Source organism: Peromyscus californicus, unplaced genomic scaffold (assembly GCF_007827085.1).
Source record: "Peromyscus californicus insignis strain IS unplaced genomic scaffold, ASM782708v3 Scaffold_4__1_contigs__length_199733344, whole genome shotgun sequence".
Classification (NCBI taxonomy): domain Eukaryota; kingdom Metazoa; phylum Chordata; class Mammalia; order Rodentia; family Cricetidae; genus Peromyscus; species Peromyscus californicus.
The window spans coordinates 76,256,852-76,277,700 of record NW_026294562.1 but is presented as its reverse complement, the minus strand read 5'-3'; the positions used below and the strand labels follow the sequence as shown (position 1 = coordinate 76,277,700).

General features: G+C 50.6%; 1 protein-coding gene across 1 annotated transcript; it reads right to left on the bottom strand.

The window, feature by feature from the left end:
• Positions 1 to 659: 659 nt before the first annotated feature.
• On the bottom strand, positions 660 to 20,809 carry Qprt (quinolinate phosphoribosyltransferase). The gene is made up of 4 exons (XM_052713582.1): positions 20,708 to 20,809; positions 6,216 to 6,751; positions 5,845 to 5,976; positions 660 to 5,734 (listed from the first exon to the last, which is right to left on the bottom strand). Exons 1-4 carry the CDS (start codon positions 20,718 to 20,720, stop codon positions 5,516 to 5,518), a joined length of 900 nt encoding a protein of 299 aa, XP_052569542.1. The 5' UTR covers positions 20,721 to 20,809; the 3' UTR covers positions 660 to 5,515.
• Positions 20,810 to 20,849: the final 40 nt, after the last annotated feature.

The window sequence follows — 20,849 nt, the reverse complement described above, 5'->3', positions numbered from 1 at the left end:
AAGACTTAAATGTCTACTGTCCTTTCTCAAGTCTCCCAGTCTCTCTCTCAATCCTGTTTCTCTGCACGCTGGCTCTCATTCCCAACACTCATGCTTAAACACAAAATGCATGTATATTCCTTACTTTTTTTTTTTTAGACAAAGTCTTACCATATATATAGCCCAGGCTGGCCTCAAACTCACAGAGATCCTCCTGCCTCTGCCTCCTGAGTGCTGGAATAGATGTGGGCCACCACACTCACCCTATCACTTATCTTAGCAAATTTGATAACGTAACTCCATTCTAACTTCATGAAATTCATTTCTGTGTTGTAGTCAAGAATCCAGCTTTAGGGACTGGAGAGATGGCTCAGCAGTTAAGCGCACTGGGTGCTCTTCAGAGGACCTGGGTTCAGTTCCCGGCCCCATGTGGTTCCTCACAACTGTCTGTACCTACAGCTCCAGGGGGCCCTGATGTCCTCATCTGGCCTCCACAGGCACCAGGCATGCACATGGATCACAGACACACATGCAGGCAAAACACTCATTTTTTTGTTTTGTTTTGAATTATTTTATTTTATGTGTATGGATGTTTTGTACATATGTCTGTGCATGTCACTCAGGATGCACTCTGTCACAGAGCTACAGCCCCAGCCCTTGGTTTTTTTTTTTTTTTTGGTTTGGTTTTTCGAGACAGGGTTTCTCTGTGTAACTTTGGAGCCTGTCCTGGAACTCACTTTGTAGACCAGGCTGGCCTCGAACTCACAGAGATTCACTTGCCTCTGCCTCCCAAGTGCTGGGATTAAAGGTGTGCGCCACCACCACCACCACCCAGTGGGATAGGTGCAAATTTACCAACAGTCTAATGATCAGATTGTAGTTCACAGTTTGGACTCACAGCGCTTCACTACTGGGGGCCTCCGAAGGTAAAGCTGCCCAAATGACCGATGTTCGGGGCACCGTGAGAACAAAGCCAGGAGACGCTGAAACGTTTGCAGATTTTCCCTCTGGCGAGAGCTCATGCTGTGTGTTCATATCATCGCACGATAGCGAGATCTTTTCAAGTGCAAAATTGTTTCCAGAAACATGGGTTTGCTAAAGGGTATTGCTGGTTTTAAACACCTCCACCCTTCATTGGCCTTGGCACATAAAAACTCCTGCGAAGACTCATGTGTGTGGAGAGGATCCTTCTCAACTAAGTTTGATCCTTTGTTGCCTCCCACCGAAGGCCTCCCGCTCTGGCCCAACGTAGCTTTAGTTGGTGACTGGGTTGAATGGTAGGACCAGAGCTGAGTAGATGAAAGTGTAAGTGGGTGGGTAGGGTAGATGGGTGGGTAGGGTAGATGGGTGGGTAGAAGCTGACTGGTTGGGGGAGAGGCAAAACAATGGAAGCCAGTGTGCAGGTGAGTAAATGGAAGGGAATGTTGATGAACTTGTGAGTGAATCAGTTTTAGCTGAACTTGGGCTTTGCATGTCACTGGGACAGTTGCATGAAGATCTGGACAAGCCGGCAAGTGGGTGGAAGAATTCCCCCAGCTTTCTTCTCCTTTCTGCCCAAGGTCTTTTTTGTTCTGTTTTGTTCTCAGGTTTTGGTTTTTTTTTTTGTTTTTTTTTTGTTGTTGTTGTTTGTTTTGAGACAAGGTCTATGCAGCCCATTTTGGCCTCCAAAATGTGATTCTCCTGCCTCAGTTTTTCAAGTGCCTGGATTCAAGGCTTCTTTCTTCTATCTCTTCTCCTCTGAAAGGGGTTCTCAGTCAGCAGCCCAGCTGGACTAGAACTGGCTATGTAGATTTGACTGGCCTGGAACAGGCAGTCCTCCTGGCTCTGTCTGGTGAATGCTGGGAACACAGGCATACGCCACCACCACCAACCCAGTCTTGGGAAACAGATAGATGCTGTATTTGGTGTCCCTAGCCAACTGGCCTATTGTCTTTTTGAGTCCCCGAGCTGTGTGGCTGCATTGCCCTCTGGTGGTCATAAGGGCATTTGTAAGAATGTTTCCTTTTCATTGTTCTTCCCGACTCCACCCTACCCCACCCCCTCAGATACAGTCTCCGTGAGGACAAATGGTTCTGTCTGCTTGCTCATTGTTTTATATGCAGCATCTACAATACTGTCTGGCATCCATTGAAAGGAAGGAAGAATGCTTTCAAATTCTACCCCGCCACTGTGTTATAGACTCCACAGTAATGCTCTTAACCTCACAGGCCTCAGTTTCTTTGTGGGTAACATGGAAATGTTGACACCCCACACCTCCCCATCATTAACTGAAGGATGGGACCTACACATTTGGGGCCAGAGCACTCAGTCCCTGCCTCTTCCCTTCTCATCCTGCAGTCCGCCCTGATGACGCCATAGGCGGACAGCAGTAGTCATCTTCACTTAGCAAGTCAATTTGGCCATTTGTCAAAGGCTTCGCACTGGGCATGGGCCAGCCTGGAGACGTGCTGTAGCCCTAGCCCCAGGCTGGCCAGGAAACCAACCACCAAGCGGGAAGGGAGACTCCTGCCATCTCCTCCCTCCAGCCCCCTGAGCCACACCCAGCCTCTCTCTGCCCCCTGAGCCCTCTAAGAGGTTCTAGCCTCTACTCCAGCATTTCTCAACCTGTGGGTCTTGACCCCTTTGGGGTTGCATATCAGATATTTACATGACGATTCATAACGGTAGCAAAATTACAGTTATGAAGTAGCAATGAACATGTTATGGTTGGGGGGTCACCACAACGTGAGGAGCTGTATTAAAGGGTCAGAGCATTAGGGAAGGCTGAGAACCACTGCTCTACCCACACTGGAGCCTGTTCCACTGGCAAGGCCCACATTCAAGCCTCCCCAGACCGCTTCCTTCCAACTCCCTGTAGCCGCCCTGCCCCTCTCCAAACGCATCTTCCTTCAGAGGACTGACTGCCCTGAAAATAGGCTTATCTCATTTTTCTAGCTTGAATCTGATTGTCGTTGGGACAGAGTCCAAAGCCTCATCTGACCTACTATTTTGTGGTCTGGAGGCAGCCTATCCCCTAGTCATCTTGCTTTCCAGAGCCCAGCTGCAACTATTTCAACACGCACTGCAAGCCATTACCTACCTCTGGGCCTCTGCCCATGCAGTCGCCTCTGCCCGGAAACCAACACCCTCCTCTCTCCTTCGAGGAGTGTGTGTGCTGCGTTGGCTTTCCTGGGATCTATTTGCTTTCCTCTGGTAATGGAATCCCTTCCCAGTTCACAGATTCAGAGAATCCTGGAGGGGCTACTCATTTCTGAGTTCAAAATTGAGCTTAAAATTCAGCCTGACGGAGTTCATTAAAAATAATAAGTGCCAGGTGGTGGTGGCACACACCTTAATCCCAGCACTCGGGAGGCAGAGCCAAGCAGATCTCTGTGAGTTTGAGGCCAGCCTGGGCTACAGAGTGAGATCCAGGAAAGGCACCAAAGCTACACAGAGAAACCCTGTCTCAAAAAACCAATAATAATAATAATAATAATAATAATTGGGGCTGGAGAGATGGTTCAGGGGTTAAGAGCACTGGCTGTTCTTTCAAAGGACCTGAGTTCAATTCCCAGCACCCACGTTGCAGGTCACAAATATCTGTAACTCCAGTTCCAGGGATCCGACACCCTCACATAGACATACAGGCAGGCAAAATACCAATGCACATAAAAATATATAAAAATAACAATAATTGCAACATTAGCCAAGCAGAGTGGCTTATGCTGGTATCTGAACACTTGGGAGGTGAAGGCTTAGGAATCAGTAGCTCAAGACAAGCCTTGGCTACATCGTGAGTCCTGGGAGAGCCTGGGCTACATGAGCTATATAAGTAAGCTACATGAGCTTGAGTCTTAAAGGAAAAACAGAACAGCAATGCTGTAGATGTGACATGTGCGGGATGCAATGTACTGCCACTGGGTACAGCCCACCCCCTCTGTTCCAGCCTCACTCGCTAATTTTAGATTCTGGAGCATGAGTTTGGGTCTCCTAACACACATTCCCCACTGTGGCCCCTCTCAGGCTCTGATACCACCCAGAATTCTAGATTTGGGGCTTGCTGACTACTGGAGCATCCCTGGGCCCATATTTCCTGCACTGGGCCCAGCAGTGCCCAGTTCTGTGGGGACTCGGTTCTCCTTCTTCAGAGGGAGGAAGGAGTTGGGGCTCTCAAAGACCTAAGGTCTCTGGAGTTGGACCACCTTGCTAAGAGTGTGGCCGTGCTGCCCCTGGAGAAAGGACAGGACCCAGGCGGGGTCAGAGAGGATGGGGGCAGTGTCATGTAGCACATCCAGATCATGATGTCCATGAGAACGGCCCCTTCCATTCAGAACAGCAGCCAGCTCTGTCCAGTATCTCTGCCAAGAAACTCTGGGCCTCCTGACGCACAGTCTGCCAAGAGCAGGGGTCTGGATGATGTGGGCCTCGTCTGTGGGGCTTCTGACTGAAGTAAGCTGAGTGTTTGCCTCTACACGCCCCCAAGGGACACCAGGCAGGAAATATTTCTCAGTCAACCTAGGGCCCTTTGGATAGGGACTTTGTGGGAAAGAGCTGAATTTTTCCTCTCCTTGTGGCAAGGCGTGAGAAGCATGGGCTCTAAGAGGCAGAGGGAGCCCTTGGGAAGAGTCACCTCATGGGCCACCAGCACCTAGGGCCGCTCATGGCCATGTTCCTCCTAGAACTGCCTTAGAAACTCCAGGCTTAGGTGAGGTCATGGTAGTGCCTCAGGCACCAGCCAGGGGTAATGTCCCAGCTAAAGGGCAAACCTGATGCCACACACCTTCAAATATAAGATATTGCTCCCGGTATAAGAAGAGAACCGCCATGCATTTCTACCCAGCGCCTTCCTAATGCTCACAATTTCTAATCTACACATGCAGAAAGAGCTGTTTTAAGTCAGGTGTGGAGGCGTGGGTTGAGCGGCAACACACAGGATCGCATTGAAAGCCAGAAGTACAAGGCCAGCCTAGGCTACATGATGAGGCAGAGGGGGGAGGGGAAGGAGGAGGGAGCAAGAGAGAAGGAGGAAGGGAGGGAGGACGAGGGCTGAGGACAGAGCTGTGTTCGAGCTCTTGCCTGGGGCCCTGGCCCCATCCCCAACACTGCAGGAAGAAAAGAGAGCTTTGGGCTGTGCTAGCCAGTGGCGGTCTCCTGCCAAATGTCCCTAGCTGCACATGAGGCCATGTGGTGTCAGCTGCCGCCTGCCAGAGGCTTGCTATGAGACACCATTCGTTAAGGGGGCCACCCTTCGAGAAGGCAGTGTTTGAACAAGTTTATGTCTTAAAATAGTTGAGCGGCGCTGACTTCTAGCATTTACTGACCACTCGTTATATGGTAGCTGGTATCAACAGCCCAGCAAGGCTGAACAGTTTATGAGACCTATTTTACAGATTAGAAAACTGAGGCAAGCAAAATCAAAATCAGTCCCGGCAGGTCACACAAGCTGGTGGCAGGCCCCAGTGTCAGGTGTATCTTGTTGACCTTTGAACCTAAAAATGTGGGACCTGAGGGGGCCAACAAGCCAGAGTAATGCATACTGGTGGTGTCTTCTTCAGCTTTAGGACCTGCGGGCATAAGGCACTGGAGTATCCCCTTCAGCAAACAGCTTGAGAGAGAAATCCAGGGCCGGAGCAGCCTGGGTCAGCATCCCCAACGAGATGACATCAATGTGGGTCCCACAGAACTGGGGGAGGTTGCCCAGTGTGACGCCCCCACTGGCTTCCACCGCCACGCTGGGGAACTTGGCTTTAAGTGCTGCCGCTGTGGGGTGCAGCTCCTGTAAGATACAGGTCAAGGGGAGGTGAGAGCGCCTCACCCCACCCCTCCCTCACCCCCCACCCTCCCACCCCCGCCACAGGCCCTGTCCTGGAGTCGGATCCATCTCACCTCAGGCTTGAAGTTGTCCAGCAGTACCAGATCAGCGCCAGCCTCTGCTGCCTGCAAGGCCTCCTTCAGGCTGCTGCATTCCACCTCTACTTTCAGAGCGAAATCAGCTGCCTGCCGGGCCCTCCGCACGGCCTGCCAGGCCAATAGAGAGAGGGTGAGGTTGGGTCGCCTGGCACTGGACCCTGGAGAGCCCAGAGAGCTGGGCTTTGAATCACAGGCAAAAAGGAAGTCGGCCTCCCGCATTTACAGATGCCATCCCTGACCCTGGGATCCCTTGTCACCAAGCAGTGGCTGGTAGACTCTGGTGGAGGGACTGGAATGAGGGTCAGAAGCGGACCAGAGTGAGAACAGCGTCTCATCCAGGCTCTCACCTTTTCCACGCCGCCGGCTGCCACCACGTGGTTGTCTTTCACCATTATCAGCCCTCCCAGGTCGTAGCGGTGGCCCGCAGCCCCTCCTACTAGGAGCCCATACTTCTCCACCAGTCGGAACCCCGGAGTGGTCTTCCTCGTGCCCGCCACATGCCCATTCCAGCCGGTGCTCTTGGCCACCTCCACAGCTGTCGCTGCCACACTGGCAGTCCCACTGCAGCGGGCCAAGGTGTTAAGGGCCACCCGTTCCCCCAGCAGCAGGTGGTGGGCAGGTCCCCTGACTTCTGCCACCTTGACCACAGGTACCAGCTTCGATCCCTCTGGGAGGAACCAGGACACTTGGCAGTTGAGTTGGGTAAAGATGGCATCAAAGAAAGGTCGCCCGGCCAGAACCCCCGGGGATTTGGCCCACAGCGCAGCCTGTGTTGGAGCCGACCCGGTGACCAAGGCTGCAAAATTGAGGCTCGGGCAGTCTTCCTGAAGCCAGCTGTTCGCCAGGGCTGCTAGGGTCGTCGAGGGCAGCAGGAGCTGCAGGCCTGCGAGGGAACCAGAGAGACCACGGTTGGTTTCGCACTTCTTCCCTGGTAGCCAGAGGCGACACGAATATATTCAACTGCATGGGCGCTAGCCAATCAGGGTGGAGATTGGGCTGGGACAGAGCGTGGGGTCTCCCAGCTGACGAGGTTGTCAGAGTAAATAAAAACACCCCGCACCCAGCTAAAGTTAAACCTTCAGTAAGCATCCAAGAGTGTTATAAGGAGGCTGGGTGTGGTGGTGCAGGCCAGTAATCCCCACACTCCGGGAGGCTGCGGAGAGGACCTCATCAGACCCCCTCTCAAAATAGCCACAACAACAATAACAACATGTAGACGTGGGGCATTTGCTCCTTCCTGTCAAACCATGCCTCCTTTTTGTAAATTTTTTTCTACATCGTGTGTGTGTGTGTGTGTGTGTGTGTGTGTGTGTGTGTGTGTGTGTGTGTGTATGCAGGCGTCATTGCTCTTGCGTGCAGGTCAAAGGTAACTTTCATCAATAGTTGGTTTTCTTTTCTTTTCTTTCTTTCTTTTTTGGTTTTTCAAGACAGAGTTTCTCTGTGTAACTTTGCACCTTTCCTGGAACTCACTTGGTAGCCTAGGCTGGCCTCGAACTCACAGAGATCCGCCTGGCTCTGCCTCCCGAGTGCTGGGATTAAAGGCGTGCACCACCACCACCGCCCAGCTTAATAGTTGGTTTTCTAAGGCATGTAGGTCCTGGGACTCTACTTCAGCTTACCAAGCTTGGCAGCAGGCACCTTTATCCACTGAGTCATTTCCCACCATACATCCTGTTTTTAACTTTAATTGACTTACAGTTAGAGAAACAACGTGAGACACATCTCCTAACACATTTGAGTCCAGCAGTCTTACTAACCCCACACAGCCTCCCCCCTTCAGAATTCAAGCTCTGTGCCCTGAACAGCAGCTGTCTCCTCCTCCTCCCCCCGTTCCTGCCAACTGCCCCTCTGCTCTGTTACGAAATCTGAGGACGAGGACGTAGGTTCTCAGCTCATTTTCCTGTATAGTATGTCCCAGGTGACACATTTAACGACTTGTAAGTAAATGTGACCTGCTATTTGAAATTCAAGCGTGACTTGGCGTCTTGTATTTTATATATCAAACCTACTACTGGGTTCAAAGCTATTTATTTACCAATAAGATATTTAATATCCGGTTGTTCTTTGGAGACATGGCCTGCTTAGGTAGCCCGGGATAGCCTGGACTCCCAGTCAGCCCACCTCCGGAGTGTCAGGGGTTACAGGCATGCACCACCAAGGCCCTCTGTATTTAGCAGCATGGGTAACCGACTTAAGCACACCTGAAGGTTGCCCGCCTCCATTCCAGCCATCTGTGTTTCCCAGAAGGATTAGCTATTTATGCCCTGAAGCCCTCCAGCGGGCCGACAGCTTATGTCTCTTTCCTCCTAGCTTTCTCTGGAACATCAAGTATTTTTTATTTATGGTGGGGATCTAAACCAGGGCCTTGAGCTTCTAGAAAGTGCTCTACCACCAAGCCTCACCCACAGCCGGAAGTTCAGGTATTTACAGCCACAAAGGACCACGTAGGAAAGGAAATCTGCTGAGAGCGCACGGCAGCAAGGCGGCCGCAGGTTCAGAACTAGACGCCTTAGCGCGGCTGCAGACTAGGCTCGGTTGTGTGTTGTTCCAGAGAAGGTGAGGGAATAAAGGGTAGGGGCATGGTATCGCTAAGGTCCTTCACCAACTAAAGGACCTTTCAGCCTTTAGGGCTGCAGAATCTGGCCACTGCAGAGACAGACCCAGACACGATGCAACATTGCCACTTGCCGGTCTGTAGAGGAGCTGCAACCTTCACGCAATTTGTCTGGTTCCCTTAACACCCGCCCCACCCCACCCCCTCTCCTTCGCCCCTGCTGTCCTGGAATTCACTATGGAACCCAAGATGACCTTGAACGCTAGGCAGCCAAGGGCTGGGATTACAGGTGTGAGCCACCGCATCCAGTTCCCCAAACAGTTGTGGACTTCCATGTTGGTCTCTGAATTGCAGTTTTGCTGAGAATCCTGTTAAGTTGGTGCTGTCAGAATGCCTCCTGACCTCTAGGACTTCATGTTAGTAATTCCGCACCACTGGCCCCTGCTGGGCTCCTAGGCTGCGAACTCCCACTTGCCTGCACTGTCTTCAGAGTTCTTGCTTTACAGTCAGAGTTCCGGATGATAATGCTCTATCATTTACTTCCTGTCCCCGTCCCCCTTTTTTTTTTTTGAGACAGGGGCTGTCCTGGAACTGGATCTGTAGACCAGGCTAGCCTCGAATTCAGAGATCCCCCTGGCTCTGCCTCCCGAGTGCTGGGATTAAAGGTGAGAGCCACCACTTCCGCTGTCTTTGAGAACTCTGCCACTGTGAAAACTCCGGTTCACATCACTGCACCTGCCACTCTTCACTTTACCCCACTTCCCATTGGTTGTGTTGACACTCCTGACTGAGCAGCGGCCCGTGGAGATGGCGGTGGGTGGGTCTTCCTGCCACTCTCAGACCTCATAGTCCCTTCCCTGGCTCCAGTCATCATTCTCCTCTCTGATCTTTCCACAGACCCTGCTAGGCCAAAAGGTCCCTGTAATCTGCACCACACTCCGTCCAGTCCTCTGCTGTATTCCAGCTACTTGGCACAGCTAGGGACTCAGACTTGTAATCCCAGCTTGTGGAAGGGTAAGGTAGGAGAGTTTCAACAAGTTTGAGGCCAGCCTGGGCTACATACACAGTTCCAGAACAGCCTGGGCTACTGTGTAAAATTCTGTCAAATAAATAAATAAAGCAATCAAATGCATAGTGTGCTGAGCATTTGCAAAATGATCCAGGCAGTAGTGGCATACACCTTTAATCCCAGTACTCGGGAGGCAGAGGCAGGTGATCTGAGTTCGAGGCCAACCTGGTCTACCGAGTTTAAGGACAGCCAGGGCTACACAGAGAAAGCCTGTGTAGAAAAGAAGATAAGAAACAAATTTGTAAAAATGGCCAAATATTGGCAAGTTCATACTGCTATAGCAAATATGCGGTGGTAGTTATGCCGTCAGAGAGGCCACTTGGTGGAGTGACTCAGCCCAAAGACTGCAGGGAATGACCTGAGTTTCAACAGTGTCTCAGCCTCTCCCACCTCAGGCCACAACTCAGCCTTTTATTGTCTGTAACAGGGATAATGATGCAGAGACTCCGGACTGCTAAGCTCCAAGGGACGTCATCAGGCAAACAGTAGGTGTGTTGGCTAAAGAAATGTCTGAAGCATCTCGCAAGTGTGGTGGGTGCTGGAGGAGGTGACTGCGTGTCCCTGAGAAGGATGAGTCATGTTTGCCAGGCAGAGGTATTTGGGGTCAGAGGGATTTGAAGCTGAAAAGCTGAGGATGAGACTCAGGAGAAATGGGAGGAGCCGGAAGCTAAGAGGAATCTGGGCCGATCCAGGAACCGCCACAGAGCTGTAAGTGAAGCGCCGGGATTGTTTTTACTGGAAAGTTCACCTCAGCCACCAACGATGCACCCAACAAAGAGTGGCAGAGCCCCAAACCTAGGCGGCAGCGTAGGGAGGGAGAGCAAGGGACGATGTGAGAACCAGCTGCTTCTGGGGGGAATCTGCCGAACTGGCAGCTGTTAGGTATCGAAGCCTCGGGTTCGTCTTCCAAGTGGTTGAACACAGACAGCAGGAGTCATCCCACGAGAGAAGTTTGGGCAAGAGGAACATCAGGGGAAGGTGGGAAGGGCATGGGGAGCCCTGGCATGTGGGTACCACAGAATGCCGCCTCATCTTAGCCTCCCCACAAGGGTTATTCCCATTTCAAAAAGCGTAGAAACCAAATCTCAGTGTTCCGGGGTGGTGCTGTGTGGTGAAGCCAGGCTCACAGCAGCACAGCTGGGGGGGGGGGGGGGGAGGCGGCTTTCTGCAGGTGTTGACGTCGCCACCTACGAGAAACATGAATGGTGCATAGAGGAGGTAGATGGGTCTGTTCCCAGGAGACACGGGAGTGAGGAATAGAGACTGTGGGCATGGTGTCTGAGCACAGCAGGGAGGAGGTGCAGGCCGAGGTGTGGCTGAGGTCGCATAGAGAAGAGTCAAGAGCGGATGTTTGGGGGTTGTGGAGAGGAGATTCAAGTGGAAGACTGAAAATGGGTCATTGGACTTAGCAACTTTGTGACTAAGAGGCCTTGGCTAAAGCAGTCTGGGTAGTGTGTGATGGAAACAGAGCTGCAAGGTCACAGTCAAAAATTACACCGTGAGGTGAGGAAGTGGAGGCGGTGTGAGCCGCTGGCTTCGGGTGCTGAGCAAAGGCCCTCACCCAGAGCAGCGTGGCTGGGGTCATCTGGAAAGCCTGTTTTAACTGCCAGCTGCATCAGAATCTGGGGGTGGGGGATCCCAGGTATCTACGTGTTCCAAGTCTCCCTCACATCCCAATGAAGACTGATACATAGAAGGTTAAAAGCCAAGGTCAGAGCCAGAGAGTTGGCTGAGGGTGAAGGTGCCCACTGCCTAGCCTGATGACCTGAGTCTCATCCCTGCGACCCACATGGAGAAAGGGAAGAATTGACTTTCACACAGGTTGTCCTCATGACCTCCATGGGGAGAGAGAGAGAAAGAGAGAATAAGTGAATGTTCAAATGCAGCATAAGAACTGGGATGCGCCAGGTGGTGGCGCCGCACGTCTTTAATCCCAGCACTCAGGAGACAGACAGAGGCAGGCGATCTCTGTGAGTTTGAGGCCAGCCTGGTCTACAGAGTGAGATCCAGGGTAGCCAGGACTGTTACACAGAGAAACCTTGTCTTGGATGTAGCTGCTGCAGATCCTGGCTAGGCTCCAATCCCAGGCTCAGAGGGGTTCACTGCAGCACTACTCAAATATCTCCAAGTCACAGAGTCAGCCCCAGTGCCCACCAACAGGATGAGTAAAGAAAACACGGTGTAGATGCATAGGGAAGCCTTAGCCTCAAAGAAAAACACAATTATACCATTTGCAGAAATGGTTAGAACTGGAAATCACATTAAGACAAACATTGCATGTTTCCTCTCAGATGTGGAGCCTAGATTGAAAAATAAAACAATAAAAGGAGAAGGAAGCTGTCTGGGGGAAGACGAGGTCGAGCAGGGGGCATGAGAAGGCCAAGAGGATGATGGGGAGGAAGGTCAAAGTTCACTGTAGTCATGTATGAAGCGTTTTGTTCGGTACAAATAACATATGCTAATAAACATAAATGAAAAGAGGGAGAAATAAAGACAAAGAAGCAAGGCTGGGCGTGGAGGCCACGCCTTTAATCCCAGCACTCGGGAGGCAGAGGCAGGCGGATCTCTGGGAGTTCAAGGCCAGCCTGGTCTACAGAGTGAGTTCCAGGACAGCCAGAGCAAATAGTGAGACCTGTCTCAAAAGAAAGAGGGGGAGGGGGGAGAGGAGGGGAGGGGGAGGAGGTAGCGGCTCCAGCTGGAGAGGCAGGTTCAGTGGCAGAGCACAGCTGTAGCTGTGGATTGTACAATCCACAAGTCTGGATTGTAATCAGTGCCCATCCCAAAGAGCCGGTGCTTAAAACCCGTGTTTAAATTGGTGGTGTAAACCAGGAACTTGGGAAACCCAGGAAGGAGGATGAGAAGTTTATGGCCGGCCAGGCATGGTGGCACATACCATTAAACCCAGCACTTCAGAGGCAGCAGCAAGTGGATCTCTGTGAGTTCCAGGCCATCGGGGCTACATAACAAGACCTTGACTCAACAAAACAAAACAACAACAACAAACAAACAAAAGTTTGAGGCTAAGGCCAGCGAAATAGCTCATTCAGGAGAGATGCCTGCCACCAGGTTTAACCAATTGAGTTGGTTATCATCCCAGGCCCCTGCATGATAAAAGGAGAGGCCCACTCCTATCTTCTGATCTACATACCCAAATAAACAAACAAATGTAATTTTAAAAATTAAAAAAAATTAGCTGGGCATGGTGGTGCATGCCTTTAATCCCAGCCCTCTGGAGGCAGAGGCAGGTGGATCTCTGTGAGTTTGAGGTCAGACTGTTCTACAGAGCAAGTTCTGAGACAGCCAGGGCTATGTAGAAAGACAATGTCTAAAACAATAAAAATAAAATTACAATAAAAAATACAAAAAAAGCCGGGCGGTGGTGGCGCATGCCTTTAATCCCAGCACTCGGGAGGCAGAGGCAGGCGGATCTCTGTGAGTTCGAGGCCAGCCTGGTCTCCAAAGCAAGTTCCAGGAAAGGCGCAAAGCTACACAGAGAAACCCTGTCTCGAAAAACCAAAAAAAAAAAAAAAAAAAAAAAAAAAAATACAAAAAAAATTTAAGAACACAAATGCTTGTGTAATATGACACCATCCACGTGACTCCAGTGGGTGTCAGAGGCTGAGGCTGAACTAACAGGCTGGGACCTTCTTAGGGTGATGAAGGCGTTCGACTCAGTTCAGCTACTAAAACTCATTGACTTAACCACGTAAGTGAACAGGAACCAGTGCTGCGACCAATGTCACAAGCCGTTTGCCAATCACACAGAACAGTGGCCCCGAACTGAGCACGAGGAAGACAGCACTCAGAAGACAAGATACCCCAGGAGAGTTGGTACCCTCACTGACCTCGGCACTTCCGAGGCTGAGGCATCAAGAGAGCTTGAGGCCAGCCTGGGCTGCTGACTGAGAGCCTGTCAGGAGAGAGAAGGAGGGGGAGATCAAAAGGAGCCTGAGCCTGTGAGTCTAGACACAACCACCTCCTTACCGATTGTCAGGTAGGCACCCACCACCAAGCTGCACCCTTTCGGCGGCTTCATCACACAGGTCTGATGGGTTATTACCTCATTCTTCGGCTTGGGAAATGAACGTTCTCAGCTTCTTTCTGCTGACCCCTCCCAAAAAGCTTCCAGTGCCAGGAAACTCAGATGGATAAGGGGATGCGCTGGGAGACTGAATATGAGAACAAAAGATTTTTCTAGTCCTCCCATGACTCAGGGTTGCAAGAATAAGATGGTCAGGAACCAAAACATGCATTTCTCATTCTAACTTTTTCTTTTTTTTTTTTTTTTTTTTTTCGGTTTTTTGAGACAGGGTTTCTCTGTGTAGCTTTGCGCCTTTCCTGGAACTCACTTGGTAGTCCAGGCTGGCCTTGAACTCACAGAGATCCGCCTGGCTCTGCCTCCCAAGTGCTGGGATTAAAGGTGTGCACCACCACCGCCCGACTCATTCTAACTTTTTAAAGATTTTTTTATGTATATGAGTGTTTTGCTTCCATATGTGTGTATTCACTACATGTGTACCCTCAGAGGCCAGAAGATATTGGAGCTCCTGGAACTGGAGTCACAGATAGTTGTGAGACAGCGTGTAAGTGCTGGGAACCAAACCCCAGTCCTCTGCAAGAGCAGCAAGTGCTCTAACTACTGAGCTGTGTCTCCATTCTCTGTGTTTCTAGCAAAACAGAATTAGTGGAGAGCTGTGCAAAATGTTGATCCCTGGCCGGGTGGTGGTGGCGAACGCCTTTAATCCCAGCGCTCGGGAGGCAGAGCCAGGCAGATCTCTGTGAGTTCGAGGCCAGCCTGGTCTCCAAAGCGAGTTCCAGGAAAGGTGCAAAGCTACACAGAGAAACCCTGTCTCGAAAAACCAAAAAAAAAAAAGTTGATCCCTGGGCCCCAGCTCCGGGGGAGGGAGGGGGCGTGTCTTAGGATACTCTGTGGAAGGCACAGCCTGAACTAATTGCTAGCAGAGTTTCTGAGTCTGGGAAGGTCAATCTCCACCACACACTGGTGTCCACCATACCAGGGCACTGGCTGTGTGCTGTCATAGAGTCTACCCACGGTCCTCCACACTACACAGCTTTCGTGTTTATAGATGGAAAATTGAGGCTGGGAAACGGAAGAGAACCTTCCTAAAGAGCAGAGTTGGAGAGTGATCCATGAGATTGGAGCAGGCAGCCATTGCTCTACCCTCTCCACAGTGAGTGCTCTCAGGAGAACCCAGCTGCTTCAGCCCCCACACTTCCCACACACAGACAGCTTGGAGATGAGTGGACCTGGTTGCCTGGTGTAGGGCACACTGCTCACACTATTTCCACTTGGGGGAATAAACAAACACATCTGGTGTTCTTTAAGCCTCATTGGTTAACATTTCCAACAAAAGGGATTCCCGAGAGTGGTTCTGAATATCCAGGCTCTCCTAATTAGCAGCTGCCACTGGAAGGCACTAACTCAGAGAGAAGCTGAGCTTCAGGGGGTAGCGGTGGAGCCGGGCTGGTGCGGTAAGCTGCCTGGTGGGGACAGATTGCAGAGGATAATTTCACCCAGCTGTAAACCTGACCTCTCAAGGGATACCTTTTTAATTGATTATTTGAGGTGAATAAAACTGATAAAATTTACATGGCACGGATAGGGTATAGCTAATTTGGTGGAGTTCTTGCCTGACATGTAGGAAGTCCTGGGTCCCATCTCCAGCACACCTGTAATTCCAGCATCCGGAGATGGAGGCAGGAGGATCGGAAGTTCAAGGTCACCCTCAGCAAAGTAGAGGGTTTGAAGCCAGCCTTGGCTATATTAGACCTTTTCTTAAAAATAAATTAATAATAATAAATAAATAAAATAAAAATGGTAAAAAGGTGTTTCCAGTGTGGTGGTATGAGCCTGTAACTCTAGCTACTAAAAACAATGAGATAGGAGAACGTCATGTTCAAGACCAGCCTGGGCCATCATTGGGATCTTCACATGAGGTTTAGATTTAAATACAGGGTGACTACGCAGTCCTGGTCAGGGGTGGTCCTGCCCATCATCGCTGTCCCCCCTGCAAGGTGCTCTGACCAATAGCCTGGGGCAGTCTCCCTCCTGCAGACCTGCTCCTCTGACTGGTCCTGAGCTTCAGCATAAGCTGCCCAGGACATTCTAATGTTTTAGAGATCATTATTTCAGCAATGTCACAGCCAAAGAGAAGGCACAAGTGTCTCCTTCGGGTGTCTTCATTCTGGCCTTGGGAGATGGCCCAGGGGTAAAGTGCTTGCTGGGAAAGCATGCAGATCCCCAGAACCCACATATAATGCACACAGAAAATCAAACTAAGGTGAATGGCTCCTGTGGAAACACCTGAGATTAACCTCTGCCCTTCACATACATGCACCCCCTACCACGCACATGTGTGTGTGTGTGTGTGTGTGTGTGTGTGTGTGTGTGTGTGTGTCACGCGCTCGGGTGTGCACACATACACACACACACACACACACACACACACACACACACAAGCATACAGATGCAAAAGGATTCTCACCAGGATATTTACAATTTAATCTTCACAACCACAATTATACCCATTTTATAGGTAAGGAAATGGACATACAAAATAGTGTAAGTTCATACAACTGGGAAGGGTGGGCTTGAGGTCATAAAGCTGGGCTGGTCCTGTTAAGGACTCATTCACACACTTCACCACCAAGAAGAAGGGATGGGTACAGATCTAGCTCAATTTTATTCCTCCTTTTCCTCTGAGTCATGCCTGCAGTCACCTTGGATCCCAGGAAAGACAGGGCTGAAGATAGAAACCTGTAGAGAAAGGACTCCACCACCCTCCTGTGTCTGTGATCGTGAGCTTGCTCCAGAACTGGAGCAGTCCTCTTAGAGAACCAGAGTGCTCTGGTGAGCACTTCCTCCGGGTCAGAAAAGACAGTTGTGAGGGCAGGGGACAATTCACATCTGTGTCTGAGACCAGGCCTGGCCACCAGCCTCAGGACTTTAGTGTCACAGCTTATTTGTTGATTCACTCAACAAACACCAGGTGGAGACAGAGGCTAGTCCACACTGCAGCTTCCTGACAAGGTCTTCCCATGGCCCTCTCACTTCCTAGGGAACAGAAATGACTTCCAAACAGGACCCAGTAAAGCCCCCTATACCGAGTGCTGAAATGGTACACATGAGGGTGAACAAAGATTTGTTAATGAAGTATGAGGGCAAAGGTGAGGCTGCAAACCTCACCTGAAAATAGGTTAAGGCTTTGACCAGGGAAAACGCTCAACGGGGGAGGGCATAGGCACCTGGGAGGGGTGGTAGGATGGTAGATACTGGTAGATGTGGTTCTGGTACTGAGAAAGGAACGAGAGAGAAAAGGTTGAGTCATGGAATGAGCCAGGCAGAGCGGGCTTGGAGGAGAGTTCAGAACCGGGTTCTGGTCCCTGGGCAACAGGAAGTCACTGGATAAAGCCATGAAGATTGAAGTTTTAGTATTTAAGGGCCAGTGAGATGTCTCAGTGGGCAAAGACACTTGCCTTCAAGTCTGATGACTTTCGTTTAATCCCAGAACCCACAAGATAGAAGAGAGCTGACTCCCGGAAGGTGTCCTCTGACTTCCACTCCATGTACATGCTTGCCCTCACACAGACATACACTTAAACTGTGTCTCGGGTTCTTGGTTAGGAAGCTATTGAAAGGGCTTCGGCAAGAGGCAGTGAATCAGAATGAACTGTGACAGCAGGGAAGGCCTGCGTCTCAAGGTCACGGGACAGTGCTTGGCCACCACGATGCTCACACGGGTTCAGCGTTCTCACTCCAGTAGAACCTCTCGGCCTTTGCCTACTGGCTCCCAGCTGCTTCTGCCACACTCTGGACTGGCACTTTGTTTCCCTGGTTCCCCAGCCTGGGCTTCACTCCCTTTCCTTGTTTACCCTCTCTTGACTTATTTCATGCAGGTCACTCACTGGTCCTCACCAACCTAATGGCTGAGCCCAGAGGCGAGCATCAGATGTCACATGTGTGAGGCAGCAAGGCACCAGAACCTTGAGGATAGGATGCTCTGAAGAGGCAAACAAAAAAGATAGGCCCGGGATGCTGTGGAGGTAACTCCAGGGGATGTAACCACTGGATAGTGGAGGGCCATGAAGTGAGTGGATACACTCCATCCTCAGTTTAGGATGATGATGAAGGAGGAAGAGAAGAAACATCAGAATAGCTGCTCAAAGGGAAAACTGTGAGTCTGACACACCAAACACGGGGATGGAGAGTTCGGGGGTTCCAAAAGTGGAACCTAGTCTCGGGAGGCAGAGGCAGGCGGATCTCTGAGTTCGAGGTCAGCCTGGTCTATAGGGTGAGTTCCAGGACAGCCAGGGCTACACAGAGAAACCCTATCTTGAAAAGCAACAGAAAGTGCAGAGGCAGAGTTGAGGGACTGTTGTGGAATATTCCTTTACACTGTGTGAAGATGTGTCACTGTGATTGGTTTAATAAAAAGCTGAATGGCCAATAGCTAGGCAGGAAGAGGATAGCTGGGACTTCTGGGGACAGAGAGATCCCGGAAGAAGAAAGGTGGAGTCGCCAGCCTGACGCAGAGAAAGCAGGACATGTAGGAGGAGAGGTAAAAGCCACGAGCCGAGTGGCAACACATAAATTAATAGAAATGGGTTAATTCAAGTTATAAGAGCTAGTTAGAAACAAGCCTGAGCTAAGGCCAAGCTTTCATAATTAATAATAAGTCTCTGTGTCATAATTTTGGGGCTGGTGGTTCAAGAAAGCCTGCTATAAGGGACCCCTCACTAGCCTGTTTCTGGGTACCCGGCCCTTTGTGATGGTCTTTAATTCTACCCATCCTTTGGGAAGGCACTATTTTTAATTTACCAACAAGGAAACTGAGCACAATGAGATTAAGTATCTAGTCTAGGTGACATGGCGGTCAGGTGGCAAGGATGGGACTTTATGAAGGTGACTCTGAGGTTGCCTCTAAACTGTGTGCTAGGGAGGCCATGGAGATGTCCATGAGCATTTGTGTGTGTGTGTGTGTGTGTGTGTGTGTGTGTGTGTGTGTGTGTGTGTGTAGACCAGAGATTGGTAGACTAGTGTATTTTCCTTTTTTCTTTCTTTCTTTCTTTCTTTCTTTTTCTTTCTTTCTTTCTTTCTTTCTTTCTTTCTTTCTTTCTTTCTTTCTTTCTTTCTTTCTTTCTTTCTTTCTTTCTTTCTTTTTAAATACTAGATCTCTGAATGAACCTGGAACTCACAAACTGGCTAAACTGGCTGGTTACTGAGCTCAAAGGATCTGCTTGTCTCTCCCACCACCACAACCACCCTCCCGCCAGCCCTTACCTCCCCCTCACACACACATACTCAACATGAGGATTGCAGACCAGCTTTTGTGTGGATCCTGGGGAATCTGAAATCAGGTCTTCCTTCTGGTGAGGCAAACAATTTACCCACTGAGCCACCTCTCTAGACCCCATCCTTGAAGTTTTTGAGGTTTTAAATTGTTCTTAATTTGGGTCTGGGGCCTGGTGTGGTGCACACACCTGCAAGGTCAGCACTTGGGAGACTGAGGCCGGAGGATCCTAAGTTTCAGGTCAGCCTGGGCTACATAGTGCATTTCAGGCCATTTTGAGCTGTGAATTTGGACCCTGGAGATGTGGCCCTGCGTAGCAGTGGCACCAGAGAGATGGCTCGGAGGGTAAGTGCACACAGTTCTTGCAGAGGATCCAAGTTCTGTTCCCAGCACACCCATCAGGTGGCTCACAACTACCTGTAACTGTAGGGGGATTCAATGCCTATGTCCTCTATGCCTATGAGCACCCCCAAACATGTACACACCTCCTGCCATGTATACACAGAATTTAAAATAACATAAATAAACATTAAAAGATAGCATGTCTTAAAAATAAATGAATAAAAGGCCTGAAAGACAGCTCAGGAGGGACCTGAGCTCCATCCCCAGAGATGTGCAAAGGTGGCCTCTGAAAAGGTGCCCTCTGACCTCCATGCTGTGACACGTGACACCCCCCACCATGCACTCATTCACAATAATGACAAGTTAAAAAATAAGTTTAGAAACCTGGATCTGGTGAAAATTATCATTAAGAACCCCCTTTCTCAGAAAAAAAAAAAAGAGAATATGTGGTTATTTTCTCTGAACTTCATATTCATGTTGGGCATTCATGGACTCCCTGGAAACCCATCCACGGTTCCTCAGTAAAGAACTCATCCCTAAAGGACCAGCCTGGACATCTGCAAAGGTGATTGATTGAGTTTCCCTGCAGCCCTGTAACATCTTCCAGACAGAAACCAGGATCCTACCTACAAGGTAAATAACTTCCCAGAGTTCCCACAGCTGTGAATACGCCTGGGACTCAACTCCATGTCAGTTTACTTTGACTGGAAGGGAAAGGGAAAGGCAGACCAGACGGGTGGGTGTTGACCCAGCGCTTGGGAGGCGGAGTCAGGCAAGTTTGAGGCCAGCCTGATCTGCACAAGGTGCTCCAGCTGTGCTAGGCAGCGCTACAAATCCAGAGCAGGCCCCACAGTCAAGATCGGAGTTACAAACCAGGATTGGGGACAGAGGATGGGGAAGGAGACCCCAGGGAGGGAAAGGAAACACAAAGATTCAAGTATGAGCCGTCTAACCGCCAGGGTGGGACACGGGGGTGGAGGGGGGGCGGGAGCTTAAACACGAGAGCAAATGCCGGACCACCGAGCTGCATTCCAGCCATTGTCATGTTTACAGACGCGAGAAAAATAGGCTGTGAAAACGTAGAGGCCTGGCATTGTCCTGCAGCCTGTCCTTACTGCACTCTGGACTCAAACAGGTACTGGACTCCCAAGCCTGACTCCGAACGGCCTGAGCACAGGCTCGGACTTCATCCCCTGCCCCCACCCTGCAGGGATGAGACAGGACTTTGCCTCTGCTTCTCTTGGCTGCTAACGGGGCAGAGTCCAGGACTGCTCCCCTTTCCAGGTTCCCACTACCAGTCCATTTGCCCCCAGCACCTCGGCCTCCTCCATTCCATCCTCCAGCTTCTGCCCTTAGGACTCAACACAGAAGGAAGAGTAAGCAAGAGGACTTTGAGGGTTCAGCCCAGTCAGAGAGAAGTGGGGTTGGGAAGAAGGTCTAGGAGAGAGGAGAGGGAAAAGGGGGTCTTTAGAGAACGGAGAGGGATGGAGATGGCGGGAATCGGGAGAGGGACAGGCAGTAGGGGACATGGGCGACAGGGACACAAAGCGAGACGTATGTCACCTTCAGGGTCCATGGTGACTTGGAGCAGCCGGTCAGTGTGTCCACCACTGTCCAGATCGATGATACCAGAGGCTGAAGCTGGGGGTGGGGCTGCCAGAGAGAGTGGGGAGGGGCCGAGCTGGGCTGGTCTTCCGGAGAGGCC